Below are 18,692 nucleotides of genomic sequence, written 5' to 3'. Positions count from 1 at the left end.
CATGAATGCTGATTAATATCAAATCCTTGACTTATCAAAGCCTTGCAAATGAATGAGTGACAGGGAGCCTTCCTCCCCCCCCCTCCCTGGGGGAGTCTCCCTTCCCGCCCGCTGATTGGCCGAGGGTCTTGTGGACCCATCAGTGCGTTTCGATGCCCAGAAATGCGTGAACTGGAAAGAGTAAAAATTAACCCGCGTTACGTTCCGGCTTCCTTCGCCCAAAGTGAAGGCGAGATTGAGAGAGAGATTGGGAGAGAGAATGGCCTCCGTCCTCTCTGACCTGGTGAGTTATTGTTATCAATATGATCAATAATTTATATATATATATTTAATGGTAATGATCTATAATTAAAAGCAAATAATAAGAATGAATTATTGTTATCCAGACAAGAGTGTTCTCCGAGCCCAGTAGCTCCTCTTCTAGATCTTGCCTTCAAATCAAGGGATCCATGGATTCCGTTCAGGAATCTCTGAGGATCCAGTTGATCTAAAAAAATCGATCTTTAGTTATTAAACAATCATCTTGATTGATACAGTTGCGCCCTGTATTGATTTTTGGGCTCTACTTTGATCTGAGGAATACATTTTGGTCTTGAGCCGGGGATCTACTTGGATCCAGCAATCCATTTTGATCCAAGATCCCACCAGAAACCCTGTGATCCCAAGATTAAAGGATCTGTCTTGGTTCAAGGATCGTTTGGATTTATTCCTGGATCCACCTTGAATTGGGGATCCACCTTCAATCATTCCCATTAGAGGATCCCTCTTTTTCAAGGATTAACAATGAGTCATGGATCTGATTTCGATCAAGAACTCCCAGAATCCACTTTGATGTGATGCTCCCTCATTTCCACCTTGACTGAGCAGTCCACCACAATTTGAGGATCCATTGTCACGATTTGTGAGTTCATTTTGATTCTGGGATCCACTCCAATCAATTGATTCATCCTGGTTTGAATGTCCCCATTTTGACCCCCATAGCCATCTTGATTGTGGGGATCCACCTTGATTTGAGGATCCTCCCTGCCTTGATTCATGGATTCACTTTGAAGATCTATCTCAGTTCAGTAATCTGAGGTTGATTAGGTTTTGGACGGAGATGGGTTCTCAAGGAAGGACCCAAAAAGGGACCAAGAGGAGGGGGGAGATCCTTCCTTCAGCTCTTTGGGACGGCCTCCTCTTCCTCTTCCTCCAGGTCCAGTACCGGGGATTCTTCCAGATGATCCTGATCCTGGGGATCGGAGGCAGCTTCCCGTATGGATTCCACATCTCGGTGATCAACTACCCATCCATGGTATGGGAAGGAAGGAAGAGAACATGGCAGGGCCTCCTTCCATCTATGGAGGCTTCCAAGCTGGATGGATGGATGGAGGTCTGTCAAGGGGAGGGAGGGAGGGATTGGAGGGGGTCCGCCAGCTCCATGAAGTTATGGGGGGCTCCATCCTCCTCCTCCTCCCCTCCTTCTTCCTGTCTTGCCATAGCAACTCAATGCCCCTTCCTTCCTTTCCATAGGCACTCAATGCCTTCTCCTTCTTTCTCCTCCTCTCCTACTCTTTCCTTCCCTGCCATAGCCACCAATATCTTCTCCTCCTCGTCTACTCCGTCATTCTTTTCTTCCTTCTCCTTCTTCTCTTTCCTTCCTTTTAAGCCCTTTCCTTCTCTTCTTTCTTCTTCCCTCCCTCCTTCCCTTCTTTCCCATAGGCACTCAATGTCTCCTCCTCCTCCTCTCCTTCCTTCCTTCTTCTCCTCCTTCAGCACATCAAGAGGTTCATCAACGCCACCCAGTCCTCCTGCCACGGCTCCTCCCTGTCCCTGGACTCTTTCCTTCCCATCTCCGCTTCTCCTTCCTTCCTTCCTTCCTTCTTTTCTTCCATCCATCCTCCCTCCCTCCCTTCCCATAGCCACTCATTGCCTTCTCCTCCCCTCTTCCTCCTCCGCTTCTCCTTCCTTCCTTCCTTCCTTCCTTCCTTCCTTCCTTCCTTCCCATAGCCATGCCTTCTTCTCCTCCTTCAGCACATCAAGAGGTTCATGAACGCCACCTGGTCCTCCCGCCACGGCTCCGCTCTGTCCCTGGACCCTTTCCTTCCCATCTCCTTTTCTCCTTCCTTCCTTCTATCCATCCATCCATCCTCCCTCCCTTTCCCATAGCCACTCATTGCCTTCTCTTTCCCTCCTCTGCTTCTCCTTCCTTCCTTCCTTCCTTCCTTCCTTCCGTTCTTCCCCTGGCCACTCCATGCCTTCTCCTTCTCCTCCTTCAGCACATCAAGAGGTTCATGAACGCCACCTGGTCCTCCCGCCACGGCTCCGCTCTGTCCCCGGACTCGGTCCAGCTGCTCTGGTCCTGCGTTGTCTCGGCCTACGGCCTGGGGGGCCTCCTGGGTGGGGGGGCCTGCGGCTTCCTGACCGCCCGCTTCCGCAAGTGAGTGAACGAGGAAGAAGACTTCCTTCCATCCTTCCTTCCTTCCTTCCTTCCTTCCACTTCCTCCCATGACACCCTCCTCCTTGTGGCCTCCTCCCAGGAAGAAGTGCCAGGTGGTGGCCAACGCGGTCATGGTGGCGGCCGCCCTGTGCGTCGGGCTGAGCGAGAGCGCCGCCTCCTTCGAGATGATCCTCCTCGGGCGCTTCCTTTACGGGGTCGGCATCGGTAATCATCATCATCACCATCATCCTCAGGCCCACCTCCATCTCCCGCAAGGCATTGTGGGACACCCCTCATGCAAATGAGCCATGCATAGTCATAGGGCTCGTACGCATCGTACTTCAACCCATCTCCGCCAATCTCCTGACTTGGACCATCATGGGAATATTATTATTCGTACTGACCTATGAATATGCAAATGACCCATGCATATTCATAGGACTGATATGAATCGTACACATCCTCCTTCTTTCCTTCAGTCAATCTGGACCATCTATGTCTCCAAACATGGGACTCTGCAACGGGAAGCTCCTCCCCCTATGCAAATGAGCCATGAATATGCAATTATTCTGCGCCCCGTACTTCCTTCCTTCTTTCCCCAGGCATTTCCTTCAGCATCCACCCGCAGTATGTGGGCGAGATCTCCCCGAAGAAGCTCCGCGGCTTCGCCAACGCCACTGTCGCCGTCTTCCTGACCCTGGGAAAGGTCGCTGGGCAGGTCGCGGGCCTCAGGTCAGCAGGAAGAGGAAGTGGAAAGCCGCCCTCCCTTAAAGAAGGAAGGAAGGAGTGGAGGAGGGGGAGTTGTAGAGCTTCCTTCTTGAGGGGAAGGAAGAGGAACGCTGGGCCGGCCCACCACTAATTGTTTGTTTGTTTGCTTCCTATTTTTCTTCCCTTTCCTTCTTTTCCTTCTTTTTTTCTTCCTGCCTATTCCTGCTCTTCCTCTTAATCTCTCTTCCCCTTCCATATCCCCTTCCTCCCTCCCTCCCTATTTTCCTCCTTCCTTCCTCTTCCCACTTCTTCCTTCCTCCTCTCACTTCCACTTCCTTCCTCCACTTCCCCTCCTTCCCTATCTTCCTCCGTCCACTTCCTCATCTCACTTCCACTTCCCCTCCTTCCCTATCTTCTGCCATCTACTACCTCCTCTCACTTCCACTTCCTCCACTTCCTCCTTCCTCCTCCCACTTCCTCCTTCCAGGGAAGTGCTGGGCGGGGCCCCCTTCTGGCCCCTCCTCCTGGCCCTGACGGGCTTTTCTGCTTTGGCCCAATCGGCGGCCCTTCCTTGCTTCCCGGACTCCCCTTCCTACCTCCTCCTCCAGAAAGGAAATGAGGAGGCCTTCCTCAAAGGTAACCCCCCCCCCCACTTCCTTTCCCTGAACTCCAGCTTCCTCCTCCTTCATTTGGTAAACTGAGTCCTCTGTTGCTCTTCCTGCTTCCTTCCCTCACCTCCCATCTCTTCCACCTTCCTTCCTTCCGCCCTCCTGCTTTTCCCCCTTCCTCCATTCTCTTCTTCCCTCCCCCTTCTTGTTCTCTTTTCCGCTGATGTCTTTTCTTCCTTCCTTCCTTCCTCTCTTTTGTTTACTTTCTGCCCTTCTCTCTTCCATTTCCTCTCTCTGCTCCTTTCTCTTCTGTCTTTTATTTTCTTCTTCTAAATTTTATTTCCCTTTCGCCTTTTCCGCCTTCCTTTCCTCCTTCCTCTTCCATCACTTCCTTCATTTCCTTTCTCATTCAATTCTTTCTTTCTTTCTCTCCCTCCCTCCCTTCTCGTCCCTCTTCCTCCTCCTTTTTCTCTCTCTTCCTTTTTCTTTTCCTCTCTAACTCTTAATCCTCTTCCCTCCTTCCTTCTTCTCTTCCTTCCTTCCTCCCTCCCTTCCTTCCTTCCTCCCAGCCATCCGGCATCTCTGGGGCCCCGGGGACCATGGGGCCGAGATCGAGGACCTCCGCAGAGAGCAAAGCCAGCGGTGCCCTTCCTCTTCCCCTTCTCCTCCTCCTCCCCCTTCTTCCCTTCCTCTTCCTCTTCCTCTTCCTCCTCCGAAGGGGCTCCGGGTTCGAGAGCTGCTGGCTTCCCGGTCCTTCCGGTGGCAGCTCTACATCACGTTCGCCATCATGACCACCCTCCAGCTCTGCGGCATCAACGCAGTTGAGTCTATGCCGACATACATATTCTATAGGGACAATATACGTCCTATTAATGTACAGTGATTCCCTTCGCTCTTGTGTAATATTCATAGTCTGACTCCACTTCCTTCCTTCCTTCCAGATCGACATTCTGTCTTTTCAAAGTTTTGTAATAATAATAGTAATAATAATAATAATAATTTAACTATCAAAGTTTTGCAATAGGCCCAGTGTGTATAATAATAATAATAATAATAATAATAATAATAATATTTTAGGGTCACCTCCTAGTCTGACCTCCCTCCCTCCCTCCCTCCCTTCCTTCCAGATCTATTTTCTATCCTTTCAAAGTTTTGTAATAGGCCTGACCTGTCATCCTCATTTAGGGTCCTTGAAAGGCCATCTAGCCTGACCCTCCCTCTTTCTTTCCTTCCTTCCTTTCCTTAGATCTACTTCTATTCCTTCGAAGTCTTCCACACAGCTCAGTTCGAAGAAGAGACGATCCCTTACGTGGCCCTGGGGGTCGGGGTCTGCGAGTGCCTCTCCTCCGTCCTGTGTGTAAGTCCGAGCCCCTCAAAAAAAAACAACATTTATTTAAGGAGCCGTGGTGGCGCAATGCATTAAACTGATGAACTGTTGAGTTTGTTGACCAAAAGGTTGGCAGTTCCAAGCCATGGATTGGGGTGAGCTCCTGCTGTTAGTCCCAGCTCCTGCCAACCTCGAAAACATGCAAATGTGGGTCGATCAATAGGTTCCGCTTTGGTAGGAAGGCAATAAAGGTGCCCGTGCAGCCATGATGGCAATGTGACCAGGAGGACTCTACACACAACAGGATCCCCATCTTGGAGAGGGAGAAAGAGCGCCTCTCCGTGGACAGAGTTGAAGCCGGAGATGAAAGGGGAAGCCTTTACTTCTCTTCTGCGTTTGCTATTATTACCCTGTTGTTTCCACTGTATTAAAGGCACTGAATGTTTTCCTTTCTGTGTATGTTGTAATCCGTTTTGGGTGATAGAACGGAATATAATCGAAGTGTTGTTGTTGTTGTTATGTATTCCTTCCTCTTCCTTTGCAGAGTTCCCTCATTGAGCGCTTTGGGAGGAAGCGGCTGCTGTGGGGCGGATATGCGGCCATGGTCGTGGTCCTGGTCCTGCTCACCGTCACCCTCACCCTCCAGGTCGTTAGTTAATTCATTAAGCTTCCAATTAACGCCCCAATTGGCCCTTCTTCCTTTGCAATTAAATGCGTCTTTCTCTCTGTTTGCAGCACCGCTTCCCATGGATGCATTACGTCAGCGTCGCCCTCATCTTCCTCTTTGTCGTCTTCTATGGCATCGGGCCCTGTCAGTACATCCTTAGTATTGTTGTTGTTACCATTATTATGGCTTAATCGGGATGCTTTTGTTAGTATGCATCTATCATTATGTCTGAATGGGGTCGGTCTGGATGACCTTTAGGAGTCCCCTTCAAGTCTATGCTTCCTTCCTTCTTTCATTGTGTCTTCCTTGATGGAAGAACGGGGGTGGTCTAGGTGGCCTTTGGGTTCCCTTTCAACTTCCTTCCTTTACTGGTAGGCTGTTAGGAATTGTGGGAGTTGCAGTCCATGCCTGGTCTAGATGACCTTTGGGGGTTCCTTTGCCCTCCCTCTCTCCCTTCATCCATTGTGTCTTCCTTGATGTCAGAACGGGGCCAGTCTGCATGATCTCAGGAGGTCCCTTGTACCTTCCTTCCTTGAGGCCGGAATGGGGCAGCCTAGATGGCCTTTGGGGGCCCCTCTGCGTATTAGTCACTCCCTCTCCCTTGCAGCCGGGGCCACGATCGCGGTGATGGTGGAGATGTTCACGCAGGCCTTCCGCCCCTCGGCCTTCGTCCTGGTCGGGATCCTCAACTGGGCCGGGCTCTTCCTCCTCGGGATGGGATTCCCTTTCGTTGTGGTGAGGTTCTGCATTCTAGTTTGTAGTATATCTTATATTTCTTTGTTTTTATGATATATTGTATATTAAGTGTTTTATATTTTTATTGTATATTTTGTCATGCTAAATATATTCTACGACATGCCAGATAACCTGACCTTGCTCTGTGTTCCGTGATTCCTCGCAGGCCTGGCTGGGCCCGTTCTGCTTCCTGCTCTTCGTGGCCGTCCTTTCCGCTTCGGCCGTCTTCGTCTATCTCTTCCTCCCGGAAACCAAAGGCAAATCCATCGTGGAAATCACCGCCGAGTTCAATAAACTAAATTACGGGCGGAAGGGAGACCTCTTCAAAGCGGAACCCAACAGCCATTTCCCGAAGGAAGACCTCTTCTGCACAAGGCTCTGAGAACAGCGGCAGCAACAACCACAATTAGTGTCATTATTCCTGTAACAGGGACATTCTCCAAGTTTACACGATCTCTGGATAGTTTTCAGCAGGGGAAAATAACAAAAGAAACGCCTTCTTGTTTACATTCATTCAATGAAACCAATAAAATGGTGTATCTTCTGTCCTCGATCTCTATACAAAGGGAAAGGTTTCCTCTTGACGTTAAGCCTAGCCGAGTCTGACTCTGGTGCTCATCTCCATGTCTAAGCCAAAGAGCCGGCGTTGTCCAAAGACACCTCCACAGTCATGTGGCCACTGGCATGACTGCATGGGGCGCCCTTACCTTCTGGCAGAAGCAGTACCTATTGATCTACTCACATTTGCATGTTTTCAAACTGCTAGATTGGCAGAAGCTGGGGCTAACAGTGGGAGCTCACCCTGCTCCCTGGATTCGAGCCGCCAACCTTTCAGTCAGCAAGTTCAGCAACTCATCGGTTTAACCCACTGCACCATCTCTATATGTGTATCTACTTACTATATATCAAATTCTATCAATATTTCTTAAAATAAATAAGAAATACTAATATTATTATTAATATTATTTATTATTAATATTATTGTTGAAGGCTTTCATGGCTGGAAACACTGGGTTGTTGTAGGGTTTTTTTTGGGCTATAAGGCCATGTTCCAGAAGCACTCTCTCCTGACGTTTTGCCTGCATCTATGGCAAGCACCTCACTCCCTCTGAGGATGCTTGCCATAGATGCGGGCGAAATATCAGGAGAAAGTGCCTCTAGAACATGGCCATATAGCCCGGAAAATCTACAACAACCCATTATTATTATTAATATTATTTATTAAATATTAAAATAAATTAATATAAAATTATAACTGCTTTGATTCCCCCCAGGGATGAGAAAGGCGGTATATAAATCCTGTAAATAAATAATAATAAATTATAATGTAACAAATAATATTATATAATACAAATTACAATATAAATAAAGTTTAAAAAATATAAAATATAATAAAACAAAACATATATTTTTGTTATTCTATATCTTTTTCTATCTCTATTAACTATATTTCCACCTAGAGTCTATTTATATTATATTTATCTCTATATCTATTTTTCTCTCTATATGTTCTCTATTTCTGTGGCCTCATCATCATTCTCTCTCTCTCTCTCTCCTGACTGGAGTTCTGAAAGCAGCCACTCCTTTTCCCGCCTCTTCTCTCAGCTTGTCTTTCCTATTCTAAATTTGCATAGCCACGCCTCCTCCTCTCACCCGCGGTCCTGATTGGCCTGTTTTCTCCTCGCTGCCTTTCGCGCTCTGCGGGTGTGTGCGCATGCGCCTGTGCTTTGCGTAGTGGCGTCATCGGGGAGCGCCGCACTGCTGAGAGGACCCCAAAGGAAGAAGGCAAGGGCTGCCCTTCGCGCTGCCTGATTCCCTTTCCGGCATGGCTCTCTTCCTGGTCCCGAGGTGAGCCGCGCTCCCTTCTTTCTCTTCACAAAAAGGAAACCGTCGCCACCTGAAAAATAGTGCCTAGATCTCGGGAAGTCATGCTCCCCATGCTCTATTCCGCCTTGGTTAGACCACTTAACCTGGAATATTGTGTCCAATTCTGGGCACCACAATTCAAGAGAGAGGTTGACTCTAAGCTGGAATACTGTGTCCAGAGGAGGGCGACTCAAAGGATCAAGTGTCTGGAGAACAAGCCCTATGAGGAGCGGCTTAAGGAGCTGGGCATGTTTAGCCTGAAGAAGAGAAGGCTGAGAGGAGATATGATGAGGGCCGTGTATAAATATGTGAGAGGAAGCCACAGGGAGGAGGAGGGAGCAAGCTTCCTTTCTGCTTCCCTGGAGACTAGGATGCAATGGAACAATGGCTTCAAACTACAAGAGAGGAGATTCCACCTGAACATGAGGAAGAACTTCCTGACTGTGAGAGCCGTTCAGCAGTGGAACTCTCTGCCTTGGAGGGAGTGTGGTGGAGGCTCCTTCTTCGGAGGCTTTTAAACAGAGGCTGGATGGCCATCTGTCAGGGGTGATTTGAATGCAATATTCCTGCTTCTTGGCAGAATGGGGTTGGACTGGAAGATGGCCCAGGAGGTCTCGTCCCACTCTTTGATTCTAGGTTCTATTTTATGATTTTCTTTGAAAAGCTTTGTGGAAATAGTTCTAACCGGCTGTTAGGAGTGATGGGAGTTGAAGTCCAAAACACCCAGGGGGAGGGCCGAGGTTGGCCCAGGCCGGAGAGAGAGAGAGAGAGAGGCATTCTATTTTTAATAGTTGTAATTACAGAACAGATACTGTCTGGGGTGCTTTGAATGCAATTTTCCTGCTTCTTGGCAGCATTCTTGGGTTGGGCTGGATGGTGGCCCATGAGGTCTCTTCCAACTCAAGGATTCATAGATTGTGAGCAGCTTTTGAAAGGAAAGCTGGAAATAAATGATAAATATAATAATAATAAAAACAACATAACCAAGTCTTGTTTATCTGAGGCATATACAGAAATAAAATGACATTAATAATAATATGCTTCTTCAGGTATGAAGGCGATGGGAAGAAAGAGGAGGGAAACAGCCCACAAAAGGCGTCTCAGTTGTTGCTGCGACGTTTGCAGGAAAAGGCCCTCCTTCGAGAGAAGCAGAAAACACAGCCAAACCTCACCATTTCTGGCCCCCAAATCCATGAAGAAAATGAAGTTTTGGGGTCAAAGGATGAAAATGAAGTGATTCCGGTGCAAATAAAGGGAAAGAAGCGGAAACGGGACAAATCTTTGAAGAAAGTTGGCAAAAAAAATCAGAACAAGAAACACAAGGAGGAAGATTTCGGGGAAACAGATCCAGGTGAATAAGACATACAAAGCCCCAAATGGTTTGTGTCCTGCCCATCTTCATGACCACATATGAACCCTAAGATCTTCTGGGGAAGCCCTTCTCTTGCTTCCGCCACCATCACAAGCACGATTGGTGGGGACGAGAGAAAGAGAGAGGGCCTTCCTTCTTGGTGGTGGCCCCCCGGCTCTGGAACTCTCCCCAGGGAGACCCACCCTGTCTACTTTCCGTAGGGAGCTTTATTTATTTATTTGTCATATCAGGAGTGAACCAATGTATTTGAGAGAACATAAAGTTTTAAAAGTTAGCATTCTATTAAATGTCCTTTGAGGAATAACTGAATGGGAAAAGCGATTAAATGTAAATATTTTATTTTGGGATTATTAATGAAGGGTGGCGTGGGCTGGCCCATGAAGTCACAAATAGTCAGAAGGGGGCTGAACAAATCAACAATAAAATATAATGTAATATTATATAATTATATAATTGTAATATGATATATGATATATTATATATTAATTATAATATAATATAATGTATTATGTAGTACATAATAATATATAATCTATTACTAAATATATATTAAAATACGTATATATATTATATTGTATTAGAAATAAATAAATATGTTTATTAAAGGGGTGAAAACAGCTGATCTAGAAGAAGACAAAGAAGGAGGAGGAGAAGAAGAGAAAGAGGAGGAGAAGAAGAGAAAGATAGGAGGAGGAGGAGAAGAAGAGAAAGATAGGAGCCCATCCGCTCCGGAGTGCAGTCCAAACCCAGTTCCTCCGAGTGCGATTGTCCTGGGCCATCGCAGTCACAGAACGGTGCAGAAGGTGACTTCCAATTGGGCCGTCCATTAGTTCAGCCGGGCCTGGAGGCCTCCCTTTCCTTTCCCCCTATAACTTCTCTGCCGTCGCTTCCGCAGGTGAGGCCACACTTACCGCCATGGCTGTCGGCACCGCAGCGGATCAAGAAGCGCATCAAGGCCAACCTGCTCCCTCTCGCCGACCTCCCTCACCTTCACCCGACACTGATGAAGAAGCTGCAAGCCAACGGGATCAAAGCTTTCTTTCCAGGTATTGTCGTAATAATAATAATAATAATAATAATAATGGAAGGTCGAAGTCAGTCCAATTGGAATCATGGAGGGGAAGCGTCCAAAATGGCCGCCGTCCCATTCTCCCCTGGCTTCTGAGGCCTATCCCTGGGTGGGAGATATTCGCATGGAATGTGTTGATTGATTTTGCCCCTTCTTCTTCTTCTTCTTCTTCTTGGGCCTCCAGTCCAGGCGGAAGTGATTCCGGCCATTTTGTCTGGCTGTTCCGGGGGCTTCCTGGCCGGGCGGGGGGGCTTCCGGCCCAGCGACCTCTGCGTCTCGGCCCCCACCGGCAGCGGGAAGACCCTGGCCTTCGTGGTGCCCATCGTCCAGGTTGGAAGCAGAGCCACAACGGAGGGAGCGATAAGATAATTGGTGGAGGGAAGGGTGGATGAGTGGGAGGAGGGATGGCTGAACAGAGGGATTGATACCTGGAAGGATGGATGGGTAGGTAGAGAAATAGAAAGCTGGATTAATGGATAGATGGATAGATGATGGAGGGATAGATAGATGGATGGAGGGATGGATAAATTGATGGATAGGTAGGTAGTAGATAGATGGATAAATGAATGGATGAACAGAAGGATGGATGGATGGAATGAAGGAAGGATGAATAGATAAGAGGGATTTATACCTGTAAAGATGGCTGGATAGATAGATAGATAGATAGATAGAGGGATAGGTGGATGGATAGATCAGGCCTGGGCAAACTTTGGCCCTCCCTCCAGGTGTTTTGGACTTCAACTCCCACAATTCCTAGCAGCTGGTAGGGCCAAAGTTTGCCCATGGCTGGGATAGATACATAGATAGATGGATTGGTAGATAGATGGGTAAAAATGAATGGATGAACAGAAGGATAGATAGAGAGTTGTTTTGATACATGAATAGATAGAGGGATGGATGGATAAGTAAAGCAATCTATAGCTGAATGGATGTATAGATGGATAAATGAATGGATGGATGGATGGATAGATAGATAGATAGATAGATAGATAGTTAGATAGATAGATAGAGGAGATGATATATGGATAGATGGAGGGATAGGTAGAGCTATAGCTAGCTAGCTAGCTGGATGGCTGGGTAGATAGATAGATAGATATAGATGGATGGATAGATAGATAGATGGATAAATGAATGGATGCATGGATGAATAGAAGAATGGAGAAACAGGAATAGATGAGAGGGGGAATGGATGGATGGATAGAGGGAAGGATTGCTATATTGATAGATGGATAATTGAATTGATGGCTGGGGGATAGAGGAATAGATGGATGGATACATGGATGAAGAGGTAGAGAGACAGGGATATATACATATATGTAGAAAGAGAGAGCGAGATAGAAAGATGGATTGATAGGTGGATGAATGGATGGAAAGAGAGACTTAGGTAGAGGAGTAGATAGATAGATAGAGAACAATGTGTGTGTGTGTGCGTGTATGTATATATATATTCCTCTTTTCCTCCCTGCCTCCTTTTCCTAGGCACTTTTGGGCCGTGTTGTCTGCCAGGTCCGAGCGCTGGTTGTCCTTCCCACGAAAGAGCTGGCCCAGCAGGTAGGGAGGAAGGCAGGTGGGGGGCGGGGGTCACACTCTCTCGGCCTCAAGAAGGAAGGAAGCAATAACAACAATAATAAGAAAACGAACCAGTCATATTTTTATTTGGTTTCCTAGGTGAGCAAAGTATTCAATCTGTACACCGACGGAACAGGGCTAAAAGTGGTCCAGATCACCGGCCAGAAATCCTTTGCTAAAGAACAAGAGTCGCTTGTGGAGAAAACGTGGGTCCTCAAAGGTTATATTATAGATAGATATATGTCAGGCCTGGGCAAACTTGGGCCCTCCCTCCAGGGGTTTTGAACTCCAACTCCCAGCATTCCTCACAGCCTCAGGCCCCTTCCTTTTCCCCCTCAGCCGCTTAAGTGTTATATCTATCTGTCTGTCTGTCTGTCTGTCTGTCTGTCTATTGGGACCTGAAGGTGGGCCTCTCTTGGGTCTATCGCTCCCTCAGCTTAGCTATCGGGACCTGAAGGTAGGCCTCTCTTAGATCTATTATTCTCCCGTCTTATTTATCGAGACCTGAAGGTAGGCATCTCTTAGATCTATTATTCTCCTGTCTTATTTATAGAGACCTGAAGGTAGGCCTCTCTCAGGTCTATCCCTCTATCATCTAGCTTAAGCGGCTGAGGGGGGAAAGGAAAGGGCCTGAGGCTATTAGGAGTGCTGGGAGTTGGAGTCCAAAACACCTGGAGGGAAGTCCAAAGATTGCCCATGGCTGTTATCTATAAATCTATTTCCTTTCTCGTCCCATTTCAAACAGGCTGAGTGGTTTCCGTAGCCTGCCGGACATCGTGGTGGCCACTCCGGGCCGCTTGGTGGACCACCTGCAGGAGACCCCGCACTTCGGCCTCTCACAGCTTCGCTTCCTGGTGCGGCCGCTGCCCTCTCCGTTTCCCTGGGGTTGATTCATTATGTCCACCATTCCTCCGTCCTCCCCTCCCTCCCTCCCACTTAAGCCATTCATTCCTTCCTTCCTGCCTTCCCAGGTCATCGACGAAGCAGATCGCATGGTGGACGGGATGCACCAGGATTGGCTGAGGCAGGTGACGCAGGCCGTCTTCTGGGAGCAAGAGGCCGGTGCCGGGACCTTTGAGCGGAAGGAGGAGGCGCACCTCACGGCGGCCGGGTGAGTGCGCGGAGTGGGAGGGAGAAAGCCCCACTGCCCCTCCACGCTAGGCCCCTCCCCTCAGCCCACTCTCATTTGCATAGAGACAAGCCCCTCCCCTCCAAGGAGACATTGTGGTAGATTTGAGGCAAAGTATTGCTGAGGTAAATGCTGATTTGGAAGGAAACCGCAACTTGTGGCTCTTTCCAATTCCTTGTCACTGCTTCCTTCCTTCTTTCCTTCCTTCCTTCTGCAGGGCCTCCGTGCCTCGGCTCCCCTTCCAGAAGCTTCTCTTCTCGGCCACTTTGACGCGCGACGCAGAGAAGCTGCAGACCTTGGGCCTCTTCCGCCCGAGGCTCTTCATGCCGGAAGAAGAAGGGAAGGAGGAAGGAGAGGAGAAGGAGGAGGAGGAGGAAGAAGGAGGAGGAGGAGGAGAGGAGAAGAAATACTCGCTCCCCGAGGGCCTCTCGGTACGGCCCATCCAAATGCCCCCCTCAAAGGAGGCTCGAAGTGCGCAGGCAGCCATTTTGGATGCCTCCCCTCAGTAACAACAACAACAATAGTGATACCCAGCTTTCCTTTCTCAAAGGAGGCTTAAAGCAGCCATTTTGGATGCCTCCCCTCAATAACAACAACAACAACAATAGTGATACCCAGCTTTCTTTCCCAAAGGAGGCTTAAAAAGCAGCCATTTTGGATGCACCCCCTCAGTAATAATAATAATAATAATAATAATAATAATAATAATAATAATAATAATAAATCTCAAAGTCAGCTCAGAGTGTGGGGTGGCCATCTTGGGCGCCTCCCATCAGTCGGCCATTTTCCTTCCTTTCATTCTTTTTTCTTCCTTCCTCCGCCAGCAATTCTTCGTGCCTTGCAGCCTGCGCTGGAAGCCGCTCTTCCTGCTGCACTTCCTCCTCCGCCTGAAGTTCTCCCGCGTCCTCTGCTTCGTCAACAGCAAGGAGACCTCCCACCGGTGAGGGAGGGAGGGAGGAAGTGGCCCTCTTGGAAGGAAGCGGCCATTTTGGTTTGCCTTCGCACTCAGGACTGGCTCTGGCTCCCTTTTCCCAGGTTGTTCCTGCTGGTCAAGGCCTTTGGAGGGGTCAGCGTGGCCGAGTTTTCTTCAAGGTTGACCCCAAACCAAAGGAAAGCAACGCTGAAGGAGTTTGAAAGAGGGAAGATCCAGCTGTGAGTCCAAAATGGCGGGAGGTTGAGGCCCCTCCCCTTCAGACAAGCCACGCCTCTCCACAAGAGGCTCCTCCCCTCAGCCTCCTGTCATTTGCATAGAGACACGCCCCTCCCCTCCAAGTGATTCAATTCCATCTTAATCAGACTAATCAGCACGGACGCCACGGCAAGAGGGATCGACGTGGACGGGGTGAAGTGCGTCATCAGCTACGAAGCGCCGCAGTTCATCCGGACTTACATCCACCGGTAATTAATGATAATTAATGATAATAATGTTGGAGGAAGCAGCCTTCTCAAGCCTCCTCCGTATGATGTTTGCCTGTTTTATAAACTGAAGTATATGTTTCCTTTGATTTGCAGATTCCTTATCTCTATATACTTAAAGCAGTGGGAGGGGCTGCAGGTCACGTGACCGACTCAGTGACAGTTTACAATGTTCATTTTTAAACAGCACGACAGTTAGACAAGTCAGTTTGAGCCTGTTTGAAACCAGTTGAGGAATGACTAATAATAGTAACAATAATAACAATAATAATAATAATAATAATAATAATAATAGTAATAATAATAATGTTAATTTGTCCTATTCCAGGGTGGGCCGCACAGCGAGGGCCGGGAGAGCTGGCTTGGCCTTCACGCTCCTCTTAAAGCAGCAGGTAAGAAACACACAGATTTGAACCCAGATCCCTTTCTGTTTCCTGTGTATTTGACTGACACCCTTCCCGTCCAATCAGGAGTCCCGCTTCCTGCGGATGCTGTCCCAAGCCGGCCTCCCCGCCGTCGATCAGCAGGTGGTCAGAGCGGACGAGATCTGGCCGCTGGTCCCTCGCTACCAAGAGGCCCTGCAGCAGCTCCAGGAGGTGGTCAAGGTAAACAAGGGGTTGCCAGTTGGACTAGGTGGCCTTTGGGGTCCCTTCAAGGGAAGCTTTAGAGGCCTGTTTCTCTGCCGTCTTTACGGCTATTGTGACAAACCTCGGGGTGCTTGCCGGCCACGTTTCATGACGTTAGGGTGGGAGGAAGAAGCCATGTCTGTTTGAAGCAAGTGTGGATGTTGGAATGAGCAAGCTTGAAGAGCATTGGGTAGCCATGAAATTTGCAAAGTCAGTCCGTGAGGGTGTCTGCATAGAGGTCGCCTGGCCCCTTTTGCCTGGAGGCATCCTTTGTTTGGGAGGTGTTAACTGGCCCTTGATCGCTTGTTGTCTGGAGTTCTCCTGTTTCCGAGAGCTGTTCTTTATTTACGGTCTTGATCCTGGGGTTTTTGACTACGGATTTTGCTGAACGTCGCATTTGTTGAATGTTCTTGCTGGGCCTGTAGATCGCTGGCGGGCTGTGCCTCTTGGTCAGCATCGCTGTCTTGTTGACCGAAGGAGGGAATGCTGCTCAAGCGGTTTTTCATGCAAGGTGTCTTGCCATCCGAGAGGTTGTCTCCCTTCCTTTCCTGCTCTGCAGGCCAGGCTTGTTCTTACTCGTTTTCTGGTAGATTGTTTGCCAGATTTGTTACTCACATTATCAGTCGTCTCTGCGGTTGGAAGGTAGGAGTCAATTCTCATCTGTTTCTCTGTTTTGGATGATTTGTGCGTCCCTGTTTGATTGGTGGGGCTGCTTAGTCGCAGATTTATAGTCTGTGTTTTTGCTTAGTTATAATATAATCATAATATACTATGAAGGAGCTGTCTTCATAGACCTGTCAGCGGCTTATGATACTGTGAACCACCGCATCCTCCTGAGAAAAAATGTATAGTATCACAAAGGACGACCACCTCACCCGCCTCATAGGAAACCTGCTACCAAACAGGAGCTTTTTTGTTGAGTCCCAGGGCCAGAGAAGCAGATGGCGGAAACAGAAGAACGGCCTGCCTCAGGGGAGCGTGCTTGCTCCATCCATGTTGAACATCTACACAAATGACCAGCCACTGCCAGAAGGGACAGAGAGCTTCATCTATGCTGATGATCGTGCCATTACCACTGAAGCAGGGAGATTTGAGATGGCTGAACAGAAGCTCTCCGAAGCTCTAGGTGCTCTTACTGCCTATTACAGGGAAAACCAGCTGATCCCTAATCCATCTAAAACACAGACATGTGTTCATCTCAAGAACAGACAAGCATCCCGAGCTCTGAGGATGATTACCTGGGAAGGAAGGAATCCCCTCAGAGCATTGCAGCACACCCAAATACCTGGGAGTCACTCTGGACTGTGCTCTGACCTACAAGAAGCACTGCCTGAATGTCAAGCAAAACTCGGTGCTAGAAACAATATCATACGAAAGCTGACTGGCACAACCTGGGGATCACAACCAGACACTGTGAAGACATCTGCCCTTGCGCTGTGCTACTCTGCTGCTGAGTATGCATGCCCAGTGTGGAACACATCTCACCACACTAAAACAGCAGATGTGGCTCTTAATGAGACATGCTGCATTATCACGGGGTGCCTGCACCCTACACGACTGGAGAAATTACACTGCTTAGCTGGTATTGCACCACCTGACATCCGCTGGGAAGTGGCAGCCTATTGAAAGGACCAAGGCAGAGACATCTCCAGCTCATCCCTTGTTTGGGTATCGGCCAGCACGTCAACGACTTAAATCAAGAAACAGTTTTCTAATATCTACAGAGACAGTCGCTGGAACACCTCAGCAAGCGAGAGTCCAAAAGTGGCAGGCTCAAACCCAGCACCTCAATCGATGAGACTCTCCCCTGGGCACACAGAGGACTGGGCGACTTGGAAGGCGCTGAACAGACTGCGCTCTGGCACCACGAGATGCAGAGCCAACCTGAAGAAATGGGGCCACAAAGTGGAATCCACGACATGCGAGTGCGGAGAAGAGCCAACCACTGACCACCTGCTGCAATGCAACCTGAGCCCATCTGCCACATGATGCACAAGGGAGGACCTTCTTGCGGCAACCCCAGAGGCACTCCAAGGGGACAGAGACTGGGCAAAGGACATTTAATAGAATACCAAGCTTGCAAACTCTGTTTTGTCTGTTTGTTAAATATATGTTAAAAATGTAATACAATTGTCTGGCTACACAATAAATAATTTATAATATAATAATAACATATAAATAATAATAACGTATAATCGTAATGTTATTATATTATTATAACAATATAGTAATATAATAATATCAATAATGATTAAATCATAATAATATCCTATCCAATTTGTCATCAATCCACTCCTTTGGGCTTCACGCAAAGCCACCATTTACCAAAATATACGATCCTGTGCTTTTCTCTTCCATTTCTGCCCAGATTGCTTAATAAGAGTAATATCGTGTGTATATATATATATATCTGCTTTTCAATTTTTTAATGTAACTTTGCTTTTTCCCCCAGAATCAAGACCTTATTGTTAATATAATATAATATAATATAATATAAATAATAATGTTTATTCACTGCTTTTCAATTCTTATTTTTGTGTAACCTTGCTTTTTCTTTTGATCAAGATCCTATTATTATCATTGCTCTTACTTTGTTATATAATAATAATAATAATGTTTATTCACTGCTTTTCAATTCTTATTTTTGTGTTACTTATTTTCTGGGTCGAGACCCAAATGTTATTATTATTTGTATTGTTACTCTTACTTTTCTCCCTTGATCAAGACTCAGCTATTATATTAATGATGGATGATGATAATGGATTGATACCCTGCATTTCTCTCTTGATGAAGAGCAAAATATAGTAATAATAATAATAATAATAACAATTTTTCTTTCAACCTCAACAGGAGGAGAGAGCTGAGAAACTGTCTTGAAAGGAAGGCAACAAATCAGAGGAGGAGCCCATTGTCTTCAAGGCCGGCGTTGACGTCTACCTAGTATAATTGAATCCTGGATGTATGGTTTAATCTGCCCCATAAAAATAATTAAAATAAATACACATTTGCATATATTTATTTACGGAGTTCTCTGGTGTTTGAGTTATTTTACGCAGGAAAAAAAAACCCTTCGTTACCAGCAAAGACTTTCATTTTTGGAACAGGTGAGAGTTTAATTTTAGTAATAATAATACTTTAGTAGTAATAATAATAATAATAATAATAATGTAATAATGATAAT

The 18,692-nt window shown here is 47.3% G+C and overlaps 2 protein-coding genes across 2 annotated transcripts; both read left to right on the top strand.

The window, feature by feature from the left end:
* The first annotated feature begins 82 nt into the window (after positions 1-82).
* On the top strand, positions 83-7,012 carry LOC132764076 (solute carrier family 2, facilitated glucose transporter member 11-like). The gene is made up of 12 exons (XM_067472271.1): positions 83-283; positions 1,196-1,294; positions 2,259-2,419; positions 2,520-2,644; positions 3,022-3,151; positions 3,615-3,763; positions 4,305-4,555; positions 4,982-5,092; positions 5,607-5,708; positions 5,798-5,873; positions 6,337-6,464; positions 6,631-7,012. The coding sequence occupies exons 1-12, from the start codon at positions 260-262 to the stop codon at positions 6,844-6,846; spliced, it is 1,572 nt and encodes a 523-aa protein (XP_067328372.1). The 5' UTR covers positions 83-259; the 3' UTR covers positions 6,847-7,012.
* A 1,199-nt stretch (positions 7,013-8,211) lies between these two features.
* On the top strand, positions 8,212-18,529 carry DDX51 (DEAD-box helicase 51). The gene is made up of 16 exons (XM_060757893.2): positions 8,212-8,312; positions 9,380-9,681; positions 10,309-10,505; positions 10,598-10,748; positions 10,956-11,101; positions 12,251-12,322; positions 12,440-12,546; positions 13,086-13,194; positions 13,312-13,451; positions 13,687-13,900; positions 14,294-14,409; positions 14,505-14,621; positions 14,766-14,867; positions 15,214-15,277; positions 15,356-15,490; positions 18,362-18,529. Exons 1-16 carry the CDS (start codon positions 8,290-8,292, stop codon positions 18,386-18,388), a joined length of 2,022 nt encoding a protein of 673 aa, XP_060613876.2. The 5' UTR covers positions 8,212-8,289; the 3' UTR covers positions 18,389-18,529.
* Positions 18,530-18,692: the final 163 nt, after the last annotated feature.

The sequence above is a fragment of the Anolis sagrei genome, chromosome 12 (genome assembly GCF_037176765.1).
Source record: "Anolis sagrei isolate rAnoSag1 chromosome 12, rAnoSag1.mat, whole genome shotgun sequence".
Lineage (NCBI taxonomy): Eukaryota > Metazoa > Chordata > Lepidosauria > Squamata > Dactyloidae > Anolis > Anolis sagrei.
The sequence above is the reverse complement of the archived record's forward strand: the minus strand, read 5'-3'. Positions and strand labels throughout refer to the sequence as shown.

Excerpts from the sequence above, each read along its gene's own strand:
- DDX51 (XM_060757893.2), top strand. The coding sequence starts at position 8,290 with ATGGCTCTCTTCCTGGTCCCGAG. Across the intron at positions 8,313-9,379 it reads GCTCTCTTCCTGGTCCCGAG|GTATGAAGGCGATGGGAAGA; the intron begins GTGAGCCGCGCT and ends ATGCTTCTTCAG. Across the intron at positions 12,323-12,439 it reads CGAAAGAGCTGGCCCAGCAG|GTGAGCAAAGTATTCAATCT; the intron begins GTAGGGAGGAAG and ends TTGGTTTCCTAG.
- LOC132764076 (XM_067472271.1), top strand. The coding sequence starts at position 260 with ATGGCCTCCGTCCTCTCTGACCTG. Across the intron at positions 1,295-2,258 it reads TGATCAACTACCCATCCATG|CACATCAAGAGGTTCATGAA; the intron begins GTATGGGAAGGA and ends CTCCTCCTTCAG. Across the intron at positions 3,152-3,614 it reads GGGCAGGTCGCGGGCCTCAG|GGAAGTGCTGGGCGGGGCCC; the intron begins GTCAGCAGGAAG and ends TCCTCCTTCCAG.